This window comes from Podarcis liolepis, assembly GCF_965112155.1.
Source record: "Podarcis liolepis genome assembly, chromosome: 7".
NCBI lineage: Eukaryota > Metazoa > Chordata > Lepidosauria > Squamata > Lacertidae > Podarcis > Podarcis liolepis.
The window spans coordinates 28,354,182-28,376,893 of record NC_139561.1 but is presented as its reverse complement, the minus strand read 5'-3'; the positions used below and the strand labels follow the sequence as shown (position 1 = coordinate 28,376,893).

The 22,712-nt window shown below is 45.1% G+C and overlaps 2 protein-coding genes across 10 annotated transcripts in view; one reads left to right on the top strand and one right to left on the bottom strand.

The window, feature by feature from the left end:
• Window positions 1-20,690, top strand: part of CAMTA1 (calmodulin binding transcription activator 1) — a 706,892-nt gene extending 686,202 nt beyond the window's left edge. For 4 of the 6 annotated variants that reach the window (XM_083512792.1, XM_083512794.1, XM_083512796.1 and 1 more), the window contains 2 exons: window positions 1,031-1,105; window positions 16,784-20,690. In XM_083512792.1, coding sequence (XP_083368918.1) covers window positions 1,031-1,105; window positions 16,784-16,847 — 139 coding nt within the window. In that variant the 3' untranslated portion in view covers window positions 16,848-20,690. Of the gene's footprint in view, window positions 1-1,030; window positions 1,106-4,882; window positions 4,914-16,783 lie in introns of all 6 variants that reach the window. The other 2 variants (XM_083512793.1, XM_083512795.1) reach the window with 1 other exon arrangement.
• UTS2 (urotensin 2) overlaps window positions 1-22,712 on the bottom strand; it is a 579,903-nt gene that overhangs the window by 513,432 nt on the left and 43,759 nt on the right. The window lies entirely within an intron of this gene.

Below are 22,712 nucleotides of genomic sequence, written 5' to 3'. Positions count from 1 at the left end.
CCGCAGAGTGCCTGCCAGCTCACAATTGGAAGGGCTAAGAAAGGCAGGGGGAACTGATGGGTGAAGGGACAAAAGGGCAGCTCAGATAGGTGGGGGCTTTCTAATGCAAGGAGGCTGCAAGATCGGTAAGTACAACAGGAGGGTGGCATTCAGTCACGAAGGACAGAATGAATCAATATGCATCAAAGCAGGTGTCTGAATAATTCTAGCCTTGTAGGAAGAAGGCCCATATTCATAAAGTGTTTTGGTTTTTTATAGTTCTTTCTAAAAATAAATATATTAAAATTTTCTCTAATACAGTAAAATTACAACTACAAAAGATACAAATTGAATAAGTAAAATACAGAGCCCTCACTTAAAATTAATTGTTAGCCTTACCACCCACAGAGGACAGCAGCTCCTCCCAGCTCTCACCAGGGATCTTTCCTTTCTCCTCCCAGCTTCTCACCCTGAGAGACCGACCTTTCACTCTCTCTCACCCAGGGTCCTCCACTGACCATCGACCACCCCATCAGTATACAGTCTTTGGACCTTAATAAAGGCTCCAAACATATGACTCCAAAGAAAGAAGAAAAGGAATAAAAGCAAAGAATAGAAACAAAACAAAAAAAGAAAGAAGAGAGAGAGAGAAAGTAAAACAGACAAAATAAAAAGAAACTAGCAAAAAAACCATGGAGTGTTTTGTCAGCCAGCCTCCCTTATTATGAGTAAAAGCACTAAAGTTTTTACAGACATCAGCTTGGACAGTCTCCCTCATGGGAGCATTAAGCTGCTCTATATACCACAGGCAGGCAGTTGGTCCATATAGCTCAGTATTGTTTGCACTGATTGGCAGAGGCTGTCTAGGGTTCCAGAAAGGGGGAGAGAGTCTTTCCCAGCCTAACTGGAGATGTCTGGGATTGAACTTGAGCTTTCAGCATTGAAAGCAGATGCTCTACTACCACTTACTTAGATGGCCTTTTCCCCTCCCCACTTCCTCCTTGGTAACTCCTGGACCCTGATGTTCTCTTCCTTCCTTCCTTTCTTGCAGAAGCAGCTTGCTCACCAAGAAGCAGGACCAAGCTGCTCGCAAGATCATGCGTTTTTTACGACGCTGCCGCCACAGGTGAGACATCACCAGCGTTCAGTTTCTAGGTGTGCCCTCCCCAAGATACCTAGTTGGGGGCTACAGACCAAGGATTGGAAGGTAGTGCGGACAATCACATGGGGGGGCTGCAAATGGTTGTGCCAAGAAACAAAGTTCAGGTGCTCCCCAGAGGATTGGAGCCTGGTTGGATCATGAGTGTCCATGGATGTTGTCCATGGGAAGTTGACTTGGGCCTCTGAAGGCAAAGGCAGGCACAACCCTCTTGGCTGCAGCCACGTGAACCTTTGCCTGCAGTGTAAATCTGGTTTTATAACATCACTGTTGAGTGCTAGATCTGCTCTTGGTTTGGACCCTCTTACATGCTTCAGGGGAGCTGCCTGCCTTTAAACATATACAGATGTATACTGTATATTTATATTAGTGGTTCCCTATACCTCATAGAAATATTAATGATCATTTCAAAAAACAGATACTAAACTGCCCTGGCAGTTTATTGTGTGGTTGATGCTTTGATGTGGGCATGGTCAATAGGAACCCAGCACCTTTCCTGACAGGCTCAATATCTGCAGAAATTTTTTTTAGGTTCAAAAAAGCCCCCTGTGTTTCCCTCCCAGGACAGTGTAAGTCTGTGGTACCCCCAGGTAAGGCAATAGGACATGCTTCTGTGGGATCCATCCCAAGAGGACTGTCAGTCCAAGCAGTGGGGTGTAGAGGGGGTGCTCCTGTTGCTTCAGAATGAAGAAAGGCCATCTGAAATTTCAGAGTTTGGCACATGAGGAGGGGAGGCAAGAGGAGGGGAGGCAAGAGGAAAGTGACTGGGTGGATGTGCTAAGAAGGAACAGAAGGGGAACTAAGAGCTTTTCTGCATATGACCCAGGATAAAGTATGTCATTTCAGATTTAGGACTAGTTGGGTGATGCTGGAAACTGCAGAGTGCAAATGAGTGCAACCGACAAAGATTGTGGGGTTTGAATGGGCAGCCAAGCTTCAGGTAGAATTGCTGCTAGGCTGCAATTGTGCACTTCACCTGCAGTTTGGGCTGGGGTGGTGGGAAGTCACTTAAGTGCAGAAGCTGTCTTAGGTTGACAGGCCTTTGTATGATGCCTTCATGGCTCCCAGCAACAGTTCAAAGCTGCTCAAGACAATGAGTCTGCAATCCTATGCCCACTTAGTTAGAAGTAAGCTCCACTGAACTCAGTGGGGCTGAATCTGTAGCATCATATTGTTACCAGCTCCTTCTAGCTGAAATGGGGCCTTCTTAGTTTTCAAGTCATATTCTATTATTTATTTTTTTCTTGTGCACAGAGAGAGCAGCAGGTTTTGTGGTACATAAAAGCACTTTTCAGTCTCAGACCAAGATGCTTTAATGGTTATAGCAACTAATGAGTGTGCACATTTTTCAGGAAATACAACTGAGGAAATGAGTTTTAAAACTATTGAGTTGTGCCCTACTCATAATAGACCCATTGAAATTAATAGCCATGGCTCAATTTGTTACCTTAATTTCAACGAGTGCACTCCGAGTTGGACTAGCATTAGATACAACCCATTATTGAAATCAGTAATGCAGGCCTCTTCGTCCCCCATGAATTTGCCTGAACCCCTCTTAAAGCCACTGAAGCCACATTTGGTAGAATCAGATTCCACAAGCTAACTACATGCTGTGTCAAAAGTAATTTCTTTTTCTGTCCTGAATCTACTGCCCACCAAGTTCACAGCGACCCCAAATTATACTGTTGTGAGAAGGAGAAGGAAGGAAAAAACCCTGTCTAATTTCATCCCATCTCATCCCTACCTACTTCTTACTCTTCTGTTATCTAAAATAAGAAGCCCCCAAACAGTACAGCCTTTGGGATATTCCAACTAAGCTCTTTTTAGAGTAAGCCCATGTAAATTAATGAACCTTAATTTAGTCATGCCCATGAACTTCAGTGGGTCTACTCTGGATAGGACAGAGAGTTCTGGAGAATTCAAAGGTTTGCTTGGTCCATTCTTATTAGTCCTAACAAAAAGACCCCAATATTATCTTGATGTAATAACCATCTCTTGTAACACTAGAATACGTGGACATCCAGTGAAGCTGGATGTTAGAGGATCCAGGACAGACAAACGAAAGTACTCCTTCAGACAGTGTATAATTAAACTATGGAATTTGTTCCCATGGGAGGCATTGAGGGCCACAAATTTGGATGGCGTAAAAAGAGGATTGGACAAATTCATGGAAGATAAGGCTATCAGTGGTTAATAGCCAGTACGGTTATGCTCCGCCTCCCCAATTGGAGACAGTAATACTTCTGAATACAAGTTACTAGAAAACTGCAAGAGGGGAGACTGCTTTTAAGTCCTGCTTGTAGACTTCCCATAACCATCCAGTTGGCCGCTGTGAGAATAGGATGTTGGACTAGATGGGCCACTGGCCTGATCCAGCAGACCCTTCTCATCTGATGTTTTTCGTTGTTTAACTCGATACTAATTCACTTGTATTGCCATCTCTGCTCCATTTACTCAAAGAACCTTTACTTGACAGACTTTTAAAAAAGATTTTGGAGCTCCAAATATATACTACCTTCAAAATAACCACTGCCCATGTATTAGTTGGCAACATTCAGGTTTATAGGAATTGCTCCCACAATGGCCTCTGTGTTTGTGTATTTTGTACCATTCTTCCCATTATATGTGAGGGAGAGATGCAAACCTTCCCCACCCCCCACCCCCAAAAAAACTCTTATGGAAGGGACAAATGGCGATATGACAATGCAAAGTCGTGGTCTCTTTAGCTTGTGATAGCCTGACTACAAGGGCTCATCAACACTTCCACTTGTCTCACTCCTTTCCTACGGAAAACCCGCTGCCTAGCTCTAAATCAGAGCAAACGTCAGTCCAGAGAAAACCCAAATTGAACTCCCATTGAGTGCTAAAGAGCAGTTTTCCCCAGAGGAAAGCAGCGGAACAAGAGGAAGTTTGGATAAGCCCTGAATATGCTTTGAACTTGACAGCACTTTTAAGGATGTACACCAGGGGCTAGCAGGTCATCAATTGGCAGTCCAGATGTCATACCTGTAGCCCCATCTGCTGGTGTTTCTTGACATCCTGTGCACAGCAAATGACTAGTTTGGCTTTGAAACAAGTAATAAGGCATGACTAGCTTTTTCCAGCAGAAAACACATCAGGTGGCAAAATGGCATATTGGGATCAAGAAGTAAAGGGAAGGGGGCCCTTTGGAAAAGTGGCCAGCACCTTTCTGTTGAATCTGTTGTTAATCAGAATAAAAATTCTGATTAATAGATTTTCATTACTTAATTTGAACCTTGGTAAGAAAGTGGAGTTTTGGTCAGTGGGCCAAGATGGCTACAAGGTTTTGACAACGGCTTGGATACTTCTTGCTGCGTTCGTAGCCCACCATATCTCTGGGGTTACAGTTAAGGAACACCTTCTTTCTGATTATCACATAGTATTTCTAAGAAAACTTGTTCTAGTCTTCTGAGTCAGAGAAGGAGGGTCTTGGAACCTCAATGCTACTTCCCACCCAGCTCCAATAAAATAGACCCGCATTTGGGTTTTGCTCAATATTGTATGGTGCTACTCAACCAGCTCCACCCTCCCAGCACGTAGGTTGTTGCAAGCTGGCCCCTGAGATCTGACACCCCCACCTTGGCCACCCTCTCCTCTCCCTCTCCCTTCCCCAGAGCAGGCAGCTTGCCTATCCTCCTTGATCTGAAGCTGTTGAATAAAAGGTGTCTACCTGTTGCCATCTATATGCTAATAGCTCTTTGCTATCGTTTTGCGCATCTGAAGCCCTCTGGTGGACCATAGGCGGTACAAAAGGGTGAGTTTAGCTGCCTGCTGGACTGTTTCTCTTCCATTTAAAATGATATATCTATATATATCTCACTATATATATATACATATATACACACATATATATATGTCTCTCTCTCTTTGCTTTCTGCTTGCTTGCATGGGGCTGCAGCTGAGATGATGACCATGAAGTTTCACATCCATTGAATTCTCTCTGAATCGGGGAAACTGACCATGCCACAACTAACTGTTGCGGTTACTAACACCGCTGCTTCGTACTACCTGCAGTAGCTGTTACAGATGCATGAACGGAGCAGGGGGTGGGGAGGGAACACTCCTGTCCATCCATCATGGGGCATGCTGATCAATGAGAGGGAATGGGGCAGAAATCTCTGTCCCATGGTCCCCCACCCCCAGTAGCAGCTGTACTGAGCCTACCTAGCTACATTCTCTGTGGACGGTATCTGCTTCTGTCTATACAAAATTGCCCATAGCCTGAAAGCGAGGCTCCATCCAGCGCAAGGCCTCAATACTTTGTTGAACAGACTTTCTCCTCTTCTGCCAGGAGGGAAGAAAGGAGTGAGAGCTTCCTGCTCTAGCCTAGGAAGCGCTGGCTCTCAGCACTTCAGGCCAGGAATCAGGAACTGGGGTGCTGGGGGATGAGGGCTCAGCCAAGTTAAACATCATGGGTGGGCGGCCCCTCTAAAGGCACAGGATCCGCCCTTGCCGTTGGCAGGTAGTATGAAGTCTATGGATTTGATGAATACTGATAGCCTAACCGTAGCTGCTGCCTACTGTAGTTCAGAATCTGGGAGAAGCCCCCAGCCTGGATCAGGCAGCCCAGGTCTGACCTGAGAGCAACACGCACAACTGCATTGGCATTATGCAGGCTCTCTATTCCTTCCATGTCCTTACAAAGCTGACATCTTGCTCCATGAATGACTTCTGAAAGTCAGTGGAAATGTAGGGGCTAAAGAGTAGAGGGCTGGATGTGAGCTGCTGGATTGCAGGACTGGGAAAGAGACTCAGCAGAGCCCTTGCTGCCAATCAGAGCAGGCAGCACTGAGCAGCAAGGAGGATCCACTGCCTGGCTTACAAGCAGGTAGTTTCATGTGTCTGGAGCAGGAGAGCACATGCTTTGCACGCAGAATGTCCATCTCCATCTCCAGCAGCAGCAGTGCTGGGGAAGACCCTGGAGGACCAAGCACCTCATCTTACCTGCTTTCTGCACAGTTACAGGTTATGCTGTCCTTGTTCCTCATTTGTTGTGGGGTCTGTTCTCCACCCAGCCAATCTTGAAGTTTGTTGGGCATCTTGTTCTTGGGACTGCCTCAGATATGAGATTTTATTTCATATATTCTTTTAGTTATATCATTATTTTACAATGTGAACCATATCAGAGTAGCCAGCAAGATTCAATGGCAACATTCCTCCTCGAAGCTGGCAGCAGCGATGAAGAAAATCATCCTTAAGATTTCTTGTATAGCTTTCTTTCCATTCTCTGCTGAGTCCTTTAGTGGCTTAATCATAGGGTTTGTCCACAACTGAGCATTATTGAGCTGTTAATGCACTCCCCCCCCCCTCCCCACATTTGAATTAGTCCACAGCTGCATATACATGAATTTGCCTGTAAGGAAGAACTTTTATCTTTCTTGTTCATGTCAGTAAGCATTCCCTTTTGCGTTTTTCCCTGCCTTCTAATTTGCTGATTCAGTTGTGCCGAATAAATACTGACAGGGCATGTGTACAGATAACTGGGCAGGCAATTTTTAATTCTTAGCACACAGTTTTGTAGTTTTCTGACTTTGTGCAAATCTGAAGGATCAAAAGAAAATATCTAAGGCTACACTCCTCCATTCAGGAGTGTGCCAGAAAAGAAAACAATTGTATGTTTTCAGCACATACTTTGAGATTAATTCTGTTCAGTATTTGGTGCAGATTTGTGTGTGTGTGTGTGTGGTTTGCTTGTGCAGTTTTCTGGTTTTGTGCAAATTTGAGAGATCAAAAGGGAAAAAACCACACGGCTGTACACCATTCGGGAGTGCAGTGAAAATAATTAAGAATATGGCTGGAAAAGAAATGATGGTATTGAGATAGTACTGAGCATGAAAAGGTGAGTAGCAGAAAGTGAAAATAGATCCACCCACCCCTAAATAAATAGTTTGCAGTTCCAAGTGCAGTAGTTCGGAGCCCAATTTCCACTAACGTCACATTCCCCCTGTGTTGGGAAAGGATTGGTGTTTGAGGATAACATCATGTGGATAATACAAATTAAATGGGAAAGCAAACAGCTGCAAACACACAATAAACTCTGGTGTGAACAAACCCACTGATGTTTGTCCAGAAAAAGCCCTCTCCTCAAAACAAAACAAAACCACACACCCCACAACAATTTTGTCTTACATCTCAAGTGGTGACCGCATCTTCCCAGAATATGTCTTCCTATCCTGTTGCAGGTGTTGAGCTTGTCACATTTCTTTCTGTGGCTGTCTAGAAGGAGTTTATTAGCTACATGGTAGTTTTTTAATTGGATTAATAGCCATTCCCTCTACTCGGGGAACTCTTTGGCATGTAGTTCTGTGTTGGAATCCTAAAGTTCCCCAGCAAGATAATTTCTCAACGCCACCATCAAAACACCATCAAATACAGTATTTCTCAAGAAACTACTGGAAAGATGTGGGTTGTGGCTGACACCATTGTGTGTGTATGGCTTCACAATCCAGTGATGGAAGTGCATGGATGCTGAGCAAATGGAAGTCTGTCCACTGCCTCAGTACTGTGGGCAAGGAAGCCTCCCGTTCACAAATGCAAGGCTGGACCGATGCAGAAGAATTGCTTTTGAAAGGGGCTGGAGAGTCACCTCACGCCTATGTGAACACACTTTGTAACAAGTGTGTGTGAATGGCAGGGTCTATTCACTGTGGTGTAGACACCGGTTTTGGACAGTGGAACCCATTTTGATGCCATTTGACTCTCCCGTTACAAAATCTACTGGCACCTTTGGTAATGGTGAGGGAGCTTTCCCTTTTATACAATACCTTTAAAACAGTTGTGTGCTGCCGAGCTGGGATTTGAAAAAAGAAAAAGCAACATGTTTGTTTACTGATTGTCCCTTAAGTTTGTTGATGATGCCATGTTTAGTATCCTACAGTAAAAAATGCCACTGCACCACCTCATTCTCTCCCTTCGCCTGGCAATTTTTACAGGGCTGCAAAGTGAGGAGAATTCCCAGCATGCAAGGGGGATGTGGGGTGTCTCTCAGTTCAGCTAGGCCTTAAAGGTAAAGGGACCCCTGACCATTAGGTCCAGTTGTGACTGACTTTGGGGTTGTGCGCTCATCTCGCTCTATAGGCTGAGGGAGCCGGCGTTTGTCCGCAGACAGCTTCTGGGTCATGTGGCCAGCATGACTAAGCCGCTTCTGGCGAACCAGAGCAGCACACGGAAACGCCGTTTATCTTCCCGCCGGAGCGGTACCTATTTATCTACTTGCACTTTGACGTGCTTTCGAACTGCTAGGTTGGCAGGAGCAGGGACTGAACAGCGGGAGCTCACCCCATCACGGGGATTCGAACCGCCAACCTTCCGATCGGCAAGTTCTAGGCTCTGTGGTTTAACCCACAGCGCCACCCGCGTCCCTATCAGCCAGGCCTTAGAGGCATGATAAATAGCTTCAGGATTGTGTCCATGGAGCAGCCCCATAGCACAGCTTGTGAAGGGAGGTGTTAGGACAGCTGCTCTGACAGGTGGAAACAGTTGCTGCTAGGACTAGGCACCTAGGGGGTGAGCAAAGAGAAAACTCACAGTGCTGATGAGAGAGGGGGACATGAGAGTCCAGAGCCTGGGGCTGACTCAGAAACACATAAAGGCAGGCACAGTAAGAGAGAGCCCCCCAAAGTGCTGAGAGGGAGGCCTTGCGGCAGGAGGCAGAGTCTTTCCTAGCAGTAAGTGCAGGCAGCCACTTCCCAACTAAAGCCATGAAAGCTGCTACATTTGGCCATCAGCTGAGCATCTGTAATATGGATCTTTGCTTTGCAAAGGATCTTGATCTGACAGCTGACCTAAAAGCATTCTAGGGGGTGAACCCCAAAATACCATTTTAGTTATTCAACTATGTTCTATTTAGGCGGGTGGAGGAGAGTCCAATCAGGTCCTTCAGTAATTTTGCAGATTTGTCGAAGGGAAGCGAGAGCTTTAATCTCACTGGCAACCACAGGGCACTTCCACACAAATCAGCACCAAATCTGGACTTGCCATGGCGCACCAACCCTGTAAGATAACCCAGTAGCAACAGGTGCCCCATTCTCTTTTTGTCTCTCCCTCTCCTTGCTACCAACCATGTATGTCACTTGGGGCATAGTATAGGATTCCCACTTCTCTCTGTTGATCTCAGGAGTAGGAAAACAGCTAGATGAACTCCCAAGTCTCCTACTTGACAATTCCTGCTTTCCCAGGCGCCTTAACAACAGTTGTATAGTCCAATGTCGGGAGATGGATCACCCGCCGTTGAAGGTATCCAGGATTCAGAAAAGCCCAGGAATCCAAATCAGCAGTTTTATGCAAAATGAAAATATAAAATAGGGAGTGAATATGCAGATCAAAATGGAGATAAAAACACTATGCTAGAATGTTGGATGATGATGATTTTATTTATACCCCACCCATCAAATAAGTTTTACTCAGCATAGGCTGTTGTTTCTACTTCTGTGTAAGCTACCTTGAGTCCCTGTCAGGGAAAAAGGTGGGATATAAATAAATATAATAATGAAAATTAATGGTCCTAACTTAGCCATGTCTATTGTTTCAAATGGATCTACTCTGCCTGGGCATTCTGAGCCAGGGACAAAGGTGTGTGGAGGTGAGGAATAGGAGCCACCTGTGCCATGGTCCGTCCCTTCAGGGAGAATTGGGTGGTTGCATGTTCAGGTGGCTTTGGGCACCTGTTTTTAGCATGGTTCATGTCAGCCCAGACCCACTCCTGTGCCTCCACCTCCTCCTCACGTTGCAACCCCCAGGACCTCTGCTTCAGGCGGCCTTGACCATCTCTGCTGCTTTGATTTCCCCACAAGAGCAAACAAGAGAGAGCTGCTGCTGCTCTGCCCTCCTATACAAGGCCACACCTGCTGCGGCTGCGACTGCCGTTGCTGTGCATGTGCGGGACACACTCACATCTCTGAATGCTGCTGCTGCTGCTCCTTCCCAGTTGCCATGAGAATTTGTACAGCCCCCATTCACCTCACAGCACAAAGCGCTCACACAGCTGGCCTCTTTCAGTTAGAAGCTCTGAGGCAGGCCTAGTCTGGCTTCTCTTGTCCAGTTCTCTGTCCTGGTTCAGGAGTGGGCAAATGCTGCAGCAGCTGCTTTTGCCATGACAAGGAGTCACAATGCATAGGAAGATTTTGAGGTTTGAAACCTGGGCCTAACTTAATAACCTATCCATGAGTATGTATATGTGTGTGCATGCATAAGCCTCAGAGTCAGTGTGATCGGCTGGCTAGATGAAGCCTCTGGATTGGACAGACATAACATAAGTCCTGGGACTCTGGGCTTTCTTACTCTGCCTGCTCAACAGAGCACTACCGTCTGCCTGCTCCAGCTCTCAGTTCCAGTGACTGACCTCCAAGGCATCTTTGGGCTTGAGAATATGCACCGCTGGTCTGGATACAGGAATAGCTGTCCACAGCTCTGACCTGGAGTGGAGAAGCCTTAGCTGGGATCTGATCTGTAGTTCAGCATGGCTGTTTCCAGAGCTCCTGCAATGGGGTTTCATGGTTCCTCTGCCAGTGGTGACCCTTCCATACTAGTGCAATGGTGCTCTGGCACTGTCCTGTGAGCTTTGCACAGGAGTGGGGTCCTGGCCCCTTCACTTGCACACAGGGCATTCCCTGGAAGCAGTGGAGGAGGGAAGCATGTAGCTCAGCTGTGTGAGACATTTCTAATTGGGAAAGGGGTGGGGTTTCCCGCTGGCAAGGCAACACTGTCTTGGCCCCACAGCTTGGGGGCTGCTCAGGGAGCATCTGTCATAGTTGTGTAAGAGGTTCCTTGCACTTTTGCATGTCAAAGCAGGCTTAGCTGTTGCTGCCATTTCATGTTAAAGAAGAAAAATGGGCAATTGGCAAAAAGATATATATACTATGTTCAGTGAGTAAGTTTCCTTATATGTACAGCCCTCTCATGAATATGGTTGAATAAAAAAGACCTCTCTAGCCAAAGTGTACATCTTAACAGCTCCATGAAGGACATGTCTGAAGGGTTCCGACAGGCAAACCTTTCAGAGCTGCTGTTTTCACAGTTCTCTATTGAGTGGGGGGTAACCAACATGGTTCCCCCACCCAATTTTGCTGGATCCCAACTCCCATCATCCCTAACTTTTGGCTATCCTGGCTAGGGGGAATTGGAGTCCAATATTTTCTGAAGGGCAACCCATTGGCTGTTTGTGCTGTGCAGCTTCCTCAGGTGCAAAGATAAATTTTCCAGATCTGGGAGTGGTCCCACTGATAGCAGCATCTGTATTTAAACAGGTTGTAGTATATTCATTGCTATATTCAATAAGGGTGACTGAGTACTGACAATAGTGTGTTTTGGTAAGTATGTCTCTTACTATGTTTGAAACCTGAATTAACCACTAGCCATTTATATGTGACACTGGATTTTTGGTTTCTTCTGAAGTCTCATCAGTTTCCCAGTTCTTGTGCCACCTTGAGAGTGCATAGTTAGATGGTGTCTTTTTTTCTTTCTTGTTTAACCTGGACTTCTCATGCCTTGGGCAAATCCAGCATCTCCCTGCAGCATCAGGGCCTGAGATCCATCGGTGAGGTGGAAACAACACCAGGGAGAGACTTTCAAAGGTCAAGAGTGAGGCTAAAGAGAATGGTGGATTTGTTGTTGGAAAGCCAATCTGGGGTTAAGCGCAAGAAAGCCACCCAAGGAGGCAGGGCAGGTGGGAGCACAGAGAGAAGCCAGTAATAGGAGCAGTAGGAGGAACTGTTGAGAAACTCTGAAAGGCTGGGAGGGAGGGAAACAGCCAGCAGACAAATGCCTTTCACTACACAAAGAAGAGGGATAGGAAGAGGAAGTTTGGCCTGGAATTAGGCTGGGGAGGCCCTGTTGAAGAAGGGAGGGAGAAAGGGTTGCTGCAGCCCAGTTCTCAAGAAGTCCATGTGACTTAAGACACCCGTCACCACTTGTCTAAACTTGTCCAAAAGAGCAGGGATGAGAAAATAACGCATCACATGTGGTCTGCGTCAAGGCAGCCACAGCCACCATTTCCAAAGTAATCTTGTTCCGTTTGCCTCTTTCAGGAGCTGAATTCTTTCGAAGTACAAATCAGTGTGTTAAGTTGCAGGCCACATGCTCTGGGGTGTCTCTCTTATTGGGCCTTCTCTCTCTTTTTGCTTTGCAACCCAAATGAGAGATCTGGAAAAAGGGAGGAGCCCCCATTTCCCAAATTTCCCACGAGCCATTACTGCTCTAAGAGAAACAGGTAACTGATTCTAAAGTCCCACCCTGGGGCTCCACCCACTCCACTGCCACCCTCTGCTCCTTTTCCTTCACCGGTCAGTTTCTGACCTTTCGCATTGCCCCAACCAGTTCTGCTGTCCACTTCATCCAGCATTTCTTTGGCTGGGCATTTTGGAGTCCGCTGTGATGCAAGACAGCTTTGCAATGTGCTTTTTACTCACTCAGCCATTTCTCTGCTCTTACAAAGTTATTTTCCCCGCCTAACTAGACCTAACTCATTTTGCTCACAATATCGTCATCTGAAGTTGGGGTGGGGAGGTGGATAATTGGGCAGAGGGCTTTGTCCGCAGGTGGCTTTTCAGGGCTTCTGCTTCTGCCATTGCTTCTTCAGTATGTTATGCAACCCCCTTGTGATTCATCAAAGAAAGCAGCAAAGGAAATTCTCTGCTTGGAGGGGGAGTGAGGCATCTACTTGGCAGCGGGGTGTGGGGGTGTGACCACATCCTTTATTGAAAGGATGCACAGTGAAAGTGTTTCTAGTTTAAAGTTCTCAGCTGCATCCATATCATCTAAATTGTAAATGAAGCTTCTATCCCACAAGTAAGATGCTCTGGGTGCTACTGGAAGCAACCGCCCAACCCTCATCAGATTAGAATGGGGAAAGGAGATGGAAGATCCCACTCAGTATTCTGCTCTGTGTGGGGCTTGTTTAACTCTATGGTGTCTGGATGTCTGCCTCTGTTGTAGTGTAATCTTCATGCCTCAGGGTTTGACCACTAAGTGTACAAATACCCACTCCACTTTTTAGACTTTTCAACTAATCAGGGTGTTTTCAACTATATTTGAACCAGATTTCTCTTGCTACTGTGTCTTGTAGTTGATTCCTGTGCTTCTTCATCAGTAAATCACAGTGTTCTCCACGGTGCTTACACGGGTGTAAGTGTGAATAGGATTGCACAATGAAACATTGGAGAGAGTGGGTGGAAGGGATATTTTTATGCCTATCCATTTGGGAGGAGAAACATGCCAGTGTCTCCTATTCAGAATGGCCTAAGTGGTCTCCAAACTTCCTTCCTACTGCTGCAGAAGATTGGGGGATAGGTTTGAGGGTGTGCATTCCCCTTCCATGGAGTGCTGGCTAGGCCTGTTGAGCCTCACCACCATCTCCATTGAAATGGTAGGATAGTTCGAGAACATAGCCAAGGTCTGCTGGGATGGGAGGCCTTTTTCTGAACATATCCCAGAAAAGTCAAAGTGCTCTTCAAATGTTTGCAGCTTAATGCTTTTTGCAAAATAAGAGAAAATAGCAACACAATCAAAAGCAAGTGGGAGCAATATTAGGAGATTTGACTAATGGTATATAAATTTTGCTGAATACGATAAATTGGAATATTGGGTCTTTTGCAAAACGGGGAGAAGTGTCTTTGCATCGAGGAGGAAAGAGAGGAAGGATGCGATTTTGGCTGGTGGCGTCATGGTTGTATTGAACCTGCAATTTCATTAGCACTATATATTATCGATTTAGTAGTCTGCACATAGTTGTAAAACTGGATATAGTGTTTCCAACAAAGCATAAAATTATTTTAAACCTACCTGTGTTTGAAACAGTTGCTCAAAGCAAGTTAGTATCACTCCCCTGCCCCAGCACCCACACAGAAAAAGGGGCCTGATCCATCTCTAGCCCAACCTGGTTGCAGGCAGCCAGCAAGCCTAGACAGCAAGGAGCCACCCATCTATCGCCAACACATCCATTACATCAAGTTGAGTCTGCACAGGTATATGGAGGTGAGGCTCACGTTAAAGGCCACTGTTACATCTTGTCACATCAGAAACTGCAGCTCTAGAGTGTACATCCATTTCAGCTAAGGAGCATCACAAAGCTCTTAATACCTCAAGAGTCAACAATTGTCTATCCATTAAGTAGTTGGTCTGGTGTTTAAACCTCAGCATTCAAGCAAGTCAGCCACCTGATTTGGTCCCAAGAAAGGCGTTGTGTAAATTTCTAGATGACATCTGTACTCGCGCAAATGTGGAATGTGGCGAGAATCCGCATGCATTTTCCAGACAATGGCAACTGGTCTCCACCAGTCCAGACACTGCATGCTGATGATGACAGATGGTGCCAACAAAGCATGACTTGCATCCCCTCCACTCCAGCAGAAGTGCTCTGTTAGCCTAGACTTTGCATGACTCAGCATGTCTGCAAAGGAGCCACCAGCTTCGATTGATCATGCATGTCCTCAATGAGATCCCATAGCAGATGGGTCTTCTACCTCAGTGAATGAGTCCACAATGGGAAAATGTGGGCTTTGCATGGGAAAAGCACGCCTGGCCTGACACATGTATCTCCTCTTTCTGAATTTAACATGTCTATTACCTCAACTCACTGTGAACATGGTGTGCCTACCTGGCCAGGTTGCAAGTCAAGAGAGAGGTGGGAAGACGCTTGACAAAAGGGCTTTGTGGACAGTGACAAGAACTATAAAAGAGAGGAAAAGGTTTCTAGCTTCATGGGACAAAAAAAGGAAAGGTCATTCCAACCTCTGTCTTGGCCAAGGAGCCAGTTGGGAAGCCTGGCGGGCCAGTGTTTTCTCCAACAGAGGCACATAAAGAGAGAAAAGACAGGATAAGTCGATCACCAGGAAAAGTTACTCGTCTGACAATTTCACTTGGCGCTAGACAACTTGCCCATTGCTTCAACCAGTGGAAGTGCATTGCTAGATGATATTTTCATCCCTTCAGCATGCTCACTGTCCAGCAAAGATGGCCAAGCTGGTTGTGAGCTGGTTGTCTGAACCCACCTTGAAATGAGCATCATTATTGGTCTCATGGAGAGTTCCTGTGCGTACTTTGAACTCCCACATATGCAACAGAAGGTTCAGGAGAAAGGCTGGTCTTTATGTTGAACTTATCTTGGCCAGTTGTTGACCAGAGGTGGGGCTGAGGGAGAGACAAGAAGCCCTTGCTATGTTGCTACCACTGAGTAGCTGTACCTTTTATGTGTAGCTGGTCTTTTTTACACAAAATGCCATGTGTCTGAAGGGGCAATCCAGATCAGGAATCTTGCTTGGTGGGCAACAGGAAATTTGGGCGAAAACACCTGTTTGCTTAGATGAGAGCTTTATTCCTCCATGCAAACTGCAGGTATAGGGTCCTGATTGGGATCGCAGCAGAAGGAAAAAGGGTTAAAAGTACACAAACCATTACATGCTACCTATTGGGATTCCGATACGGATCAAGCACCACCACCCCTCTGGATTTTTTTTTTATGTACATTTAAATGTTTTTTATTTAAACAATTCATTTATATACTACTTAACTACAATAGTCTAAGCAGTTTACAAAAATGCAATACAAAAAGTATAAACCAGTTAAAACTATAAAATCAAACTTCAATTAAAAGACCAGCTGGGATTTAAAAAATATTTTTAGTAGATGCCAGAAGTTCAGTAGGCAGGGGACCTGTCTGACTGCAATTAGGAGTTTCATAAAATTGGGCCCACGCTAAATGTGCGGCTACATGCATCTGAGCCACATGGGACTGCTAACAGTGATGCCCCCCAAAGACCTCAGTGATCGAACAACGATATAAGGGATTAGGCCATCCTTCAGGTTTCTTGCAGCCAAATTCTTAAAATACTTTGTAAATTAATACAAGAATCTTGAAACTGGCCCGGTTGCGAATGGGCAGCCAGGTTGTGGGGTTTCCTGCTTGGCAGGGGGTTGGACTCGATGGCCCTTGTGGTCTCTTCCAACTCTATGATTCTATGAGTACAAACTTGAGCACCAGAGGTTTGTGCTGGCAACAGTCAGACCCCCAACAAGTCTAGCCACAGTGTTTGGCACCAGCTGAAGCCTCTGGACAAGGCCTAAGGGTAGCTCCATGTAGATGCATTGCAGTAATCAAATATTGAAGCTTTCAATGCATAAATCACCATGGCCAGACTGTCCCTGTCCAAGAACGTCTGTATTTGACACACCAACAAGGCTGGTAAAAGACATTCCTAGCTCCTGAGGCCTCCTGAGCTTCTAGGGACAAAGGTGGATCCATAAGCACTCCCAAACTGCAAGTCTGTTATTTCAAAAGAAGCATAGCAGTATCCAGAACAGGTGACTGGCATATATTCTAGACATGGGAACTACCAGTCTACAGATAGATCTTCTGTCTTTTCAGAGTTCAAGCTATTCTCCCCCCCCCCCCCCCAGCTTTTTCCTAGAAGCTGCTTCAAATGACACTTGCCTTTTGGGACTACTGGGTACAGTTAATTTCTTTCTTTTCTTAAATTATTAGTGAAATATGGGAGAAAAATGAGGTGGTTACTTCCTCTGCCAAAAAATAAAAATAAAGAAATGCATAATGCCTTTTCGTTTTTCACACCAAGGGTTTTGGAAACAGAAACGTCATACCTTTCCCCCATTTTCCCTTTTCTTTCATTTCAGAGCGAAAGAATTGAAAAAGGCCAAGGAACTTGAAGAAAGAGGCGGCGGCGGCAGCATCCCGTAGCAATGTGACATTGCTTTTCAGACTGTTTTCATTTTCTGTTTTTAGCAGAAACATGCAACAACTACAAAAAAAAAATTATTAAAAAAAAAAAGAAACTGACTGCAGTGCCGAGAATTTCGGCTGCAGGATTTTAATGGTAATGTTTAGTCATTACATTTGCACTTTCATGGACAACTTTTAATTTGTTCAGCAAGACATCTTGGAACTCAAATCTTTGGTTGGATCATGGGGGGGAAAGTGACACCCGGAAGGCGTTTTCATGAGTTGCTTCGTTCCTCTCAAATATGAAAAAAAAGAGAAGCAATTAATTATCCTTTTCATATAGGGCTGTATTAAAACAAAACAAACAATGTGTGGAACTGTACAAATAATAATACCAAAAAAAGCAAAAACCCCACAACCCAAGAATGCTATTCCTGCACCTGTCAATCATCTCCAAGACCCGGAACCGTTGGGATTCCCTGTGGAAAGGCGCTGCTCACCTTCCTTCCGTCTTGCGCGGGGCCTCCATCTTCCCTCCTCCATCACCTCCTTTGCACACCTGTGTCTTTTTGTTCTTCATCGAATCTCTCTCTGCAACTTTTTAGATCTGCTGGTTTTAAATGTATCCCGTGGGACTTTTCCCAGAAAGCTGTCAGTGTTTTTAAGGCAAACGGGTATTTTGCAAGAGGGTGGGGTGCGGGGCGGGGGAGAGAGAATGGGTGAGCAGCTCAAGCAAAAAGATCCTTTTGGTTCGGTGGTTTTCCTTTTTCTTTCTCTCTGTCTCTCTGTCTCTCTCTTGTGCTCTCTCTCTCTTTCTCTCTCTCTCTCTCTCTTTCTCGAGCCTTCAAGTATCTCAGCTGCCATATGCACTTCTCATATTTGGCACTTTATTTTCTGGCCTTACTTCACGCAAGATTTTTACTTCTTTAATAACAATGATGATTTGTAAAGCATTTTGGTAACCTGCAGACCTCTTGTTCGACCGAAGAGTCACATGCAAATAAGCTGACTGGACATTTCTACCACCGAAGGGAGCGAGCAGTCGGGTGCTGCATTCCGGCCAGTAAATCTCTTGTTTTGGCTATTTCATCTCAAAAAAAGAAAAAAAAGAAAACCTAGGCAGTTTCTGTACATAGAGAGAAGGTAGAAATGGAAATGAGAAATAAATATTTGAAAGGGAATATATTGATTAATTGCTAACTATTTTATTCACAAAGGGTCAATAACTTGGCAAGAGAAATTTGCGTATTTGTATAGTTTTGTCTGAATGAGCGAGAAGAGTGTGGATGTTTGTACATATTGTATATACTAAAACAGATGTGCATGAATTCAAGGACAAAAAGAAGACATGAAAAAGCAAAGCATTAGTGGCTTATGGTCTGTAAAATGAAACAAAAAAACTTTATTTCACTATAAGAAACTTTATTTTAAATGTTCTTTAGAAGAACATTTTGCTAACGCATGACTAAACTGCAGAAGCAGAAGAGCTAAAATGTATTTAGACTTAGGAAAAAAACGGCAAAGTAACATTACTTTTAAAAAAAGAGTTATGTTTACATTTGATTTTGGCTACCAGGAGTTTATTTAAATTTCTTTTAACCTTCTTGGTTACCTTTTTAATATTTTATTTAATTTCTCCTTTTTTTTGCCAATGGTGCCAAGTAAAGTGAATGCTAATATTGCTTAAGAAAAATTAAGTTATTTTGCAAAGCAGATAATCATAAGAATACAAAATTGTATCTAGCTTAACACCATACACTCTCACTCCAATAAAGAACACTTAGAATGAACATAAAATAATAAAAAAATAAAAGAAAAAGAAATAGTATGAAAGTAGAAAAAAAATATGTTTCACATATCCATATTTCCTGCTGGAAGTCAGACAATGTACTAAAAATTGCACAAAATTTTAAAAAAAGAGTAAAAGTTTAAAAGATGCAAGCAGGTTTTGTAGGGGTGTCATGGTATATTGCTATTTCCACATAGACAGGAGCCAAAGAAATCTGTTTTAGAAGAGTCATTTCGATATAGAAGCTGATGTGAAATGTAGACGCTGGGAAGTGGGGTGAGGGGTGAGGGGGTGGGCAAATCTTGATTTTTGAACTACACTCCGCTGCGCCTGAAGTCAGATGGATTATTTTGGCTTTTGACTGGGTGTAGCTCAGGTCAGAGGTGGCGGTGGGGGTCCGCCAGCCTGCCCGTCCAGCTCTGCCTGGCTACCTCTGTCCATCCCGCACGCCTCCCCCCCCCCCCAATGCCCTGTATCCTGCTAGTGCCAGTTGAAACGTTGCCAGTGGGTTGGTCGCTTGGCCTGGCCTCTCTAGGCGTTTTGCTTTATGGAAGAGTAATTGTTCTTGCTTGATCCCAGCCACCAGATGCAATGTGTAGTCTTTGCTCAGAGGCTTGTTGTGAAGCCTAAAAATACTCACAATTCTGTGAAGCTTTTTAAACTGGTGTCTTTATAAAAGAAGAGTTAAAACACACAAAGATTGTGGCAACAAAAGCAAAAAGAAAAGAAAGACAAAAGCCAACCTGGGGTCAGAGCTCTCCGTGCCTTTTCTCTCATTGAAATTGTATATCTCTTTCTCTTTTTTTAATTCCTTTCTTTCACTGCCAAGACTGAAAAATAACTGCGGTGTGTGTGCTGAAGCTCCTGCATAGACCCCTCTGTACGTTTGTTAAGTGCTGTTTTGTGGCCCAGTTCAGTAAAGGGGGGAAACACAGAAAAGCCCAAAGCTGGGCAGGCGGGCAGAGGAGACCTCAGCTCCTGCTGCTGCCCTCTCAGGCCAGCCCTGGGCTTCCTGGGCCCTTTGCACAGGGGGGCAAAGAGGAGCAAGGAGCCAGAAGCGGGCGCCAACTTGGCAGCACCCTCTGCTTGCCATTTTCAAACGGTGCGCTTGTTGTCTCATTTTGGGCTGACCCTTGTTGCTTTCCGTCCTCACCAGTCACGACCCGAGTGGCGATTTTGGGAGCCTGTCCCCTCCGTTTGTCCTAAAAGGGGGTTCTTCAGAGTCAGGTGTTTCCACTTCAACCCTTCCAGATCCGCAGGCTTGGTGTTGCGTTAACCGAGTGTCAGCCTGGCTCTCGGGGTGCTGCCAAGGCTGGAGCAAGAAGCCCTTGCTTGGGACCTACAAGGCAGGCTGAGGGTTACAGCTGTCATTTCCCCCCTCCCCTTGTTCCTCAGAGAGCTCCAGGTGGGGTCCTTGTTGGAACAACCTGTGTGTTTATTCCAGTCTGACACGTGCCAAAAGGCCTTGCTGAATCAGGGCCATCACCTTTGGGCATATCAATGACCTCGGGCATGTTTGGTTTGAGAACGCTCCCAAGACAGTATATCAGTTTTTTTAAATAAATAAAACTATTTTGCTTGCCCTTTCCTGGGTTGCGGGACTCAGTTAGAAACAGGAAGACCCCTCTCGGGGCCACCTTCCTGAATCATCGAGGTGCCTGAGCGCCTGAGTCCAGGACCCTCTTGTATGTCTCCCCAAAACCCAGAATTGCTCCTTTGTGTGACATCACATGTGAAACGAACGATCCTGTGTGAACGAAATAAAGAATATAACATGAACCCCCTCTATGGTTGCACGCTTAATGGCAGTTCCACACAGCAGTTGGCGCCCAAACAGAGGGGAGGGGGGGTCCCCGAGACTTGCATGTAAACCTAGTATAGATGTCTCTTTTTGTAAGTTTTATTTTTGTAACTGTGCATGTTAAAAGCATCACTGAATCAATGGATCTGTTGAAGAACTCAGCTGCTGGAACCATGCAAAATGTTTTGAATTGCCCTTAAAATATGGAAAATGTTTTCTGAATGCTTTATATTCTTTCTGCTGTAAATTAAAAATGAAGAAAATTTCCCCACTTGAAGTCTGTTCTTTTTTAAGATATGCATGTATTAATATAGCTACTCCTATTTCAACGCACAGGATTGCCACTGACTAGATCCTGCTCAGAGTAGACCCACTGAAATCAATGGACCTAAGTTAGTCATGTTCATTAACTTCAGTGGGTTTACTCTTGAGTCAGGCTAGCCTTGGATAAAACTCACTGTCAGGTTTGGGCACCTGTTCAGGAGTGCAAAATGGGCATAAGTGAGATGGGTTGTTATTAAAACTATACCCATTTCCATGATTGAGAGGGACATTTTTGCTTCTCATGAGCCCCTGTGACAACACAGGACATGCCTCCAGCCACTGGCTATTCTTACAGGCCATGATTTGGCTTCCAGTCGCGAAGCCGCCTTCACAATTTTTCCAGCCTAGGAAGAACGGTTTGAATCCAGACTGCAAATAGGTAGTCCAAAAGCTTCTATTCCCACAGCTGGTAGACTCCTTTCTTCCCTGATTTATGGCCAAGAGTCAAACACACTCTTTTGTGGTTAAGGCAGGCTTTGCTCCATATTTTCAAAGTGTAGTGTTCCGCCCTCTTCCCTCTCAGTTCCTTTCTCTCACACATGCAGTTCCAGTTTTGTTAAATTCCATATTTATATTCCAATTTCTTCCTCACTTTTTTTTTAAAAAAAAATGCATTCCGGGAAAGGTTACTGTATCATAAACGTAGAGAAAAATTTTGATATAAGCAAACCGTGGGATCCCATCCCCCCCCATCATCCGAATGAAATCCGCTCTCAATCCAGACCTTTTAAATCCTTGTAGCTGTGTTCATTTTTGCATTTTATCATCTCTAGCACACACCTGTAGTTTAAAAAAAAAACCCAATTAGCAGGATAACCTGTTCTTCCAGGAACGTGATTGGGGGTCGTGGCAGCCAGATTGCTCCATGCACCCAGTGCCTTTGTCTGCCCTCACATTCCATGGGGAAGCAAGTGCCAGGCAAACTGTGGATGAGAGCCAGGTTCCTCTTCCAACCAAAGAGGAACGCAGAAAATGCAGATTATCTGTCTCTCTTCATGGTGTCGGGAGAAGCGTCCATCCCCTGGCACACAGGAAACTAGAAGCCAGCAGCCCTGCTCTTTCTAGGCAGCAGATACATGCAACAAGTGCAGGTGATCAACTGACTGCTGACCCTCCCCACCCTGCCGCTTGAGGCAACTGTCAGTGGGCCGGCCCTGCAAGACAGCAGTCTGTTGGCCTGTCAAAGTCCTCATACCATCAGGAAATTTCTTAATGTTTCATTTAAAATGTTTCAAGCCCTGTGGTTCATGGCCTTCCCTCTAGAGTAGCAGGTGGAGAATCTATGATGTGGTTCCCATCATTTCTGGGCATGTTGGTGGTGGTGGTGGTGGTGGTGGTTCAACAATATCTGGAGGTCTGCAGGACCCCCCATCCTCCAGCCCTGAAGCAACAGAAAACAAATTGACTCTGTCCTCTAACATTTTAATATCATTTCCTGGCTAGACATACCCAACACCTTTCCTCATTGGACCTGTTCTCCAGGCCATACCTCTCAAAATAATCAGTGCTGTTCTTCTGGCATTACAGAGGGCTCCAGCAATTAAGATTCTCAGTAGTATTTTGTACATGCCAGGCTTGAATTGCCCTCAGTGCTCTTTTCCATGCTGAATCACAGGAAAGGCTTTTGCAATGCAAATGCACTTTCTGCCCAGCCTAGGCTAGGCTTTCCATTAGCACTGCAAAGGCCACGTCAGAGCTGCTTCTGTGTGGAAATACTCTCTGGGCTTTGGAAGACTGGCTGAGTGACAGGTTGTGCCATGAGTCAGCCATCTTGCATATGTGCCCAGGTTTTGCCTACCTTCCATACTGAACTCTACATTTATCTCTGTTGAAATTTGTTTTGGCCACTTCTCTGTCTTCTTGTTTCCGTCTTCCAGTGTTTTAGCTACACCACCCAGTTCGGTGTCATCTGCAGATTTCCATTTCTTTGTTCAGTCATTTATAAAGGTGTTAAGCAACAGCAGACCTA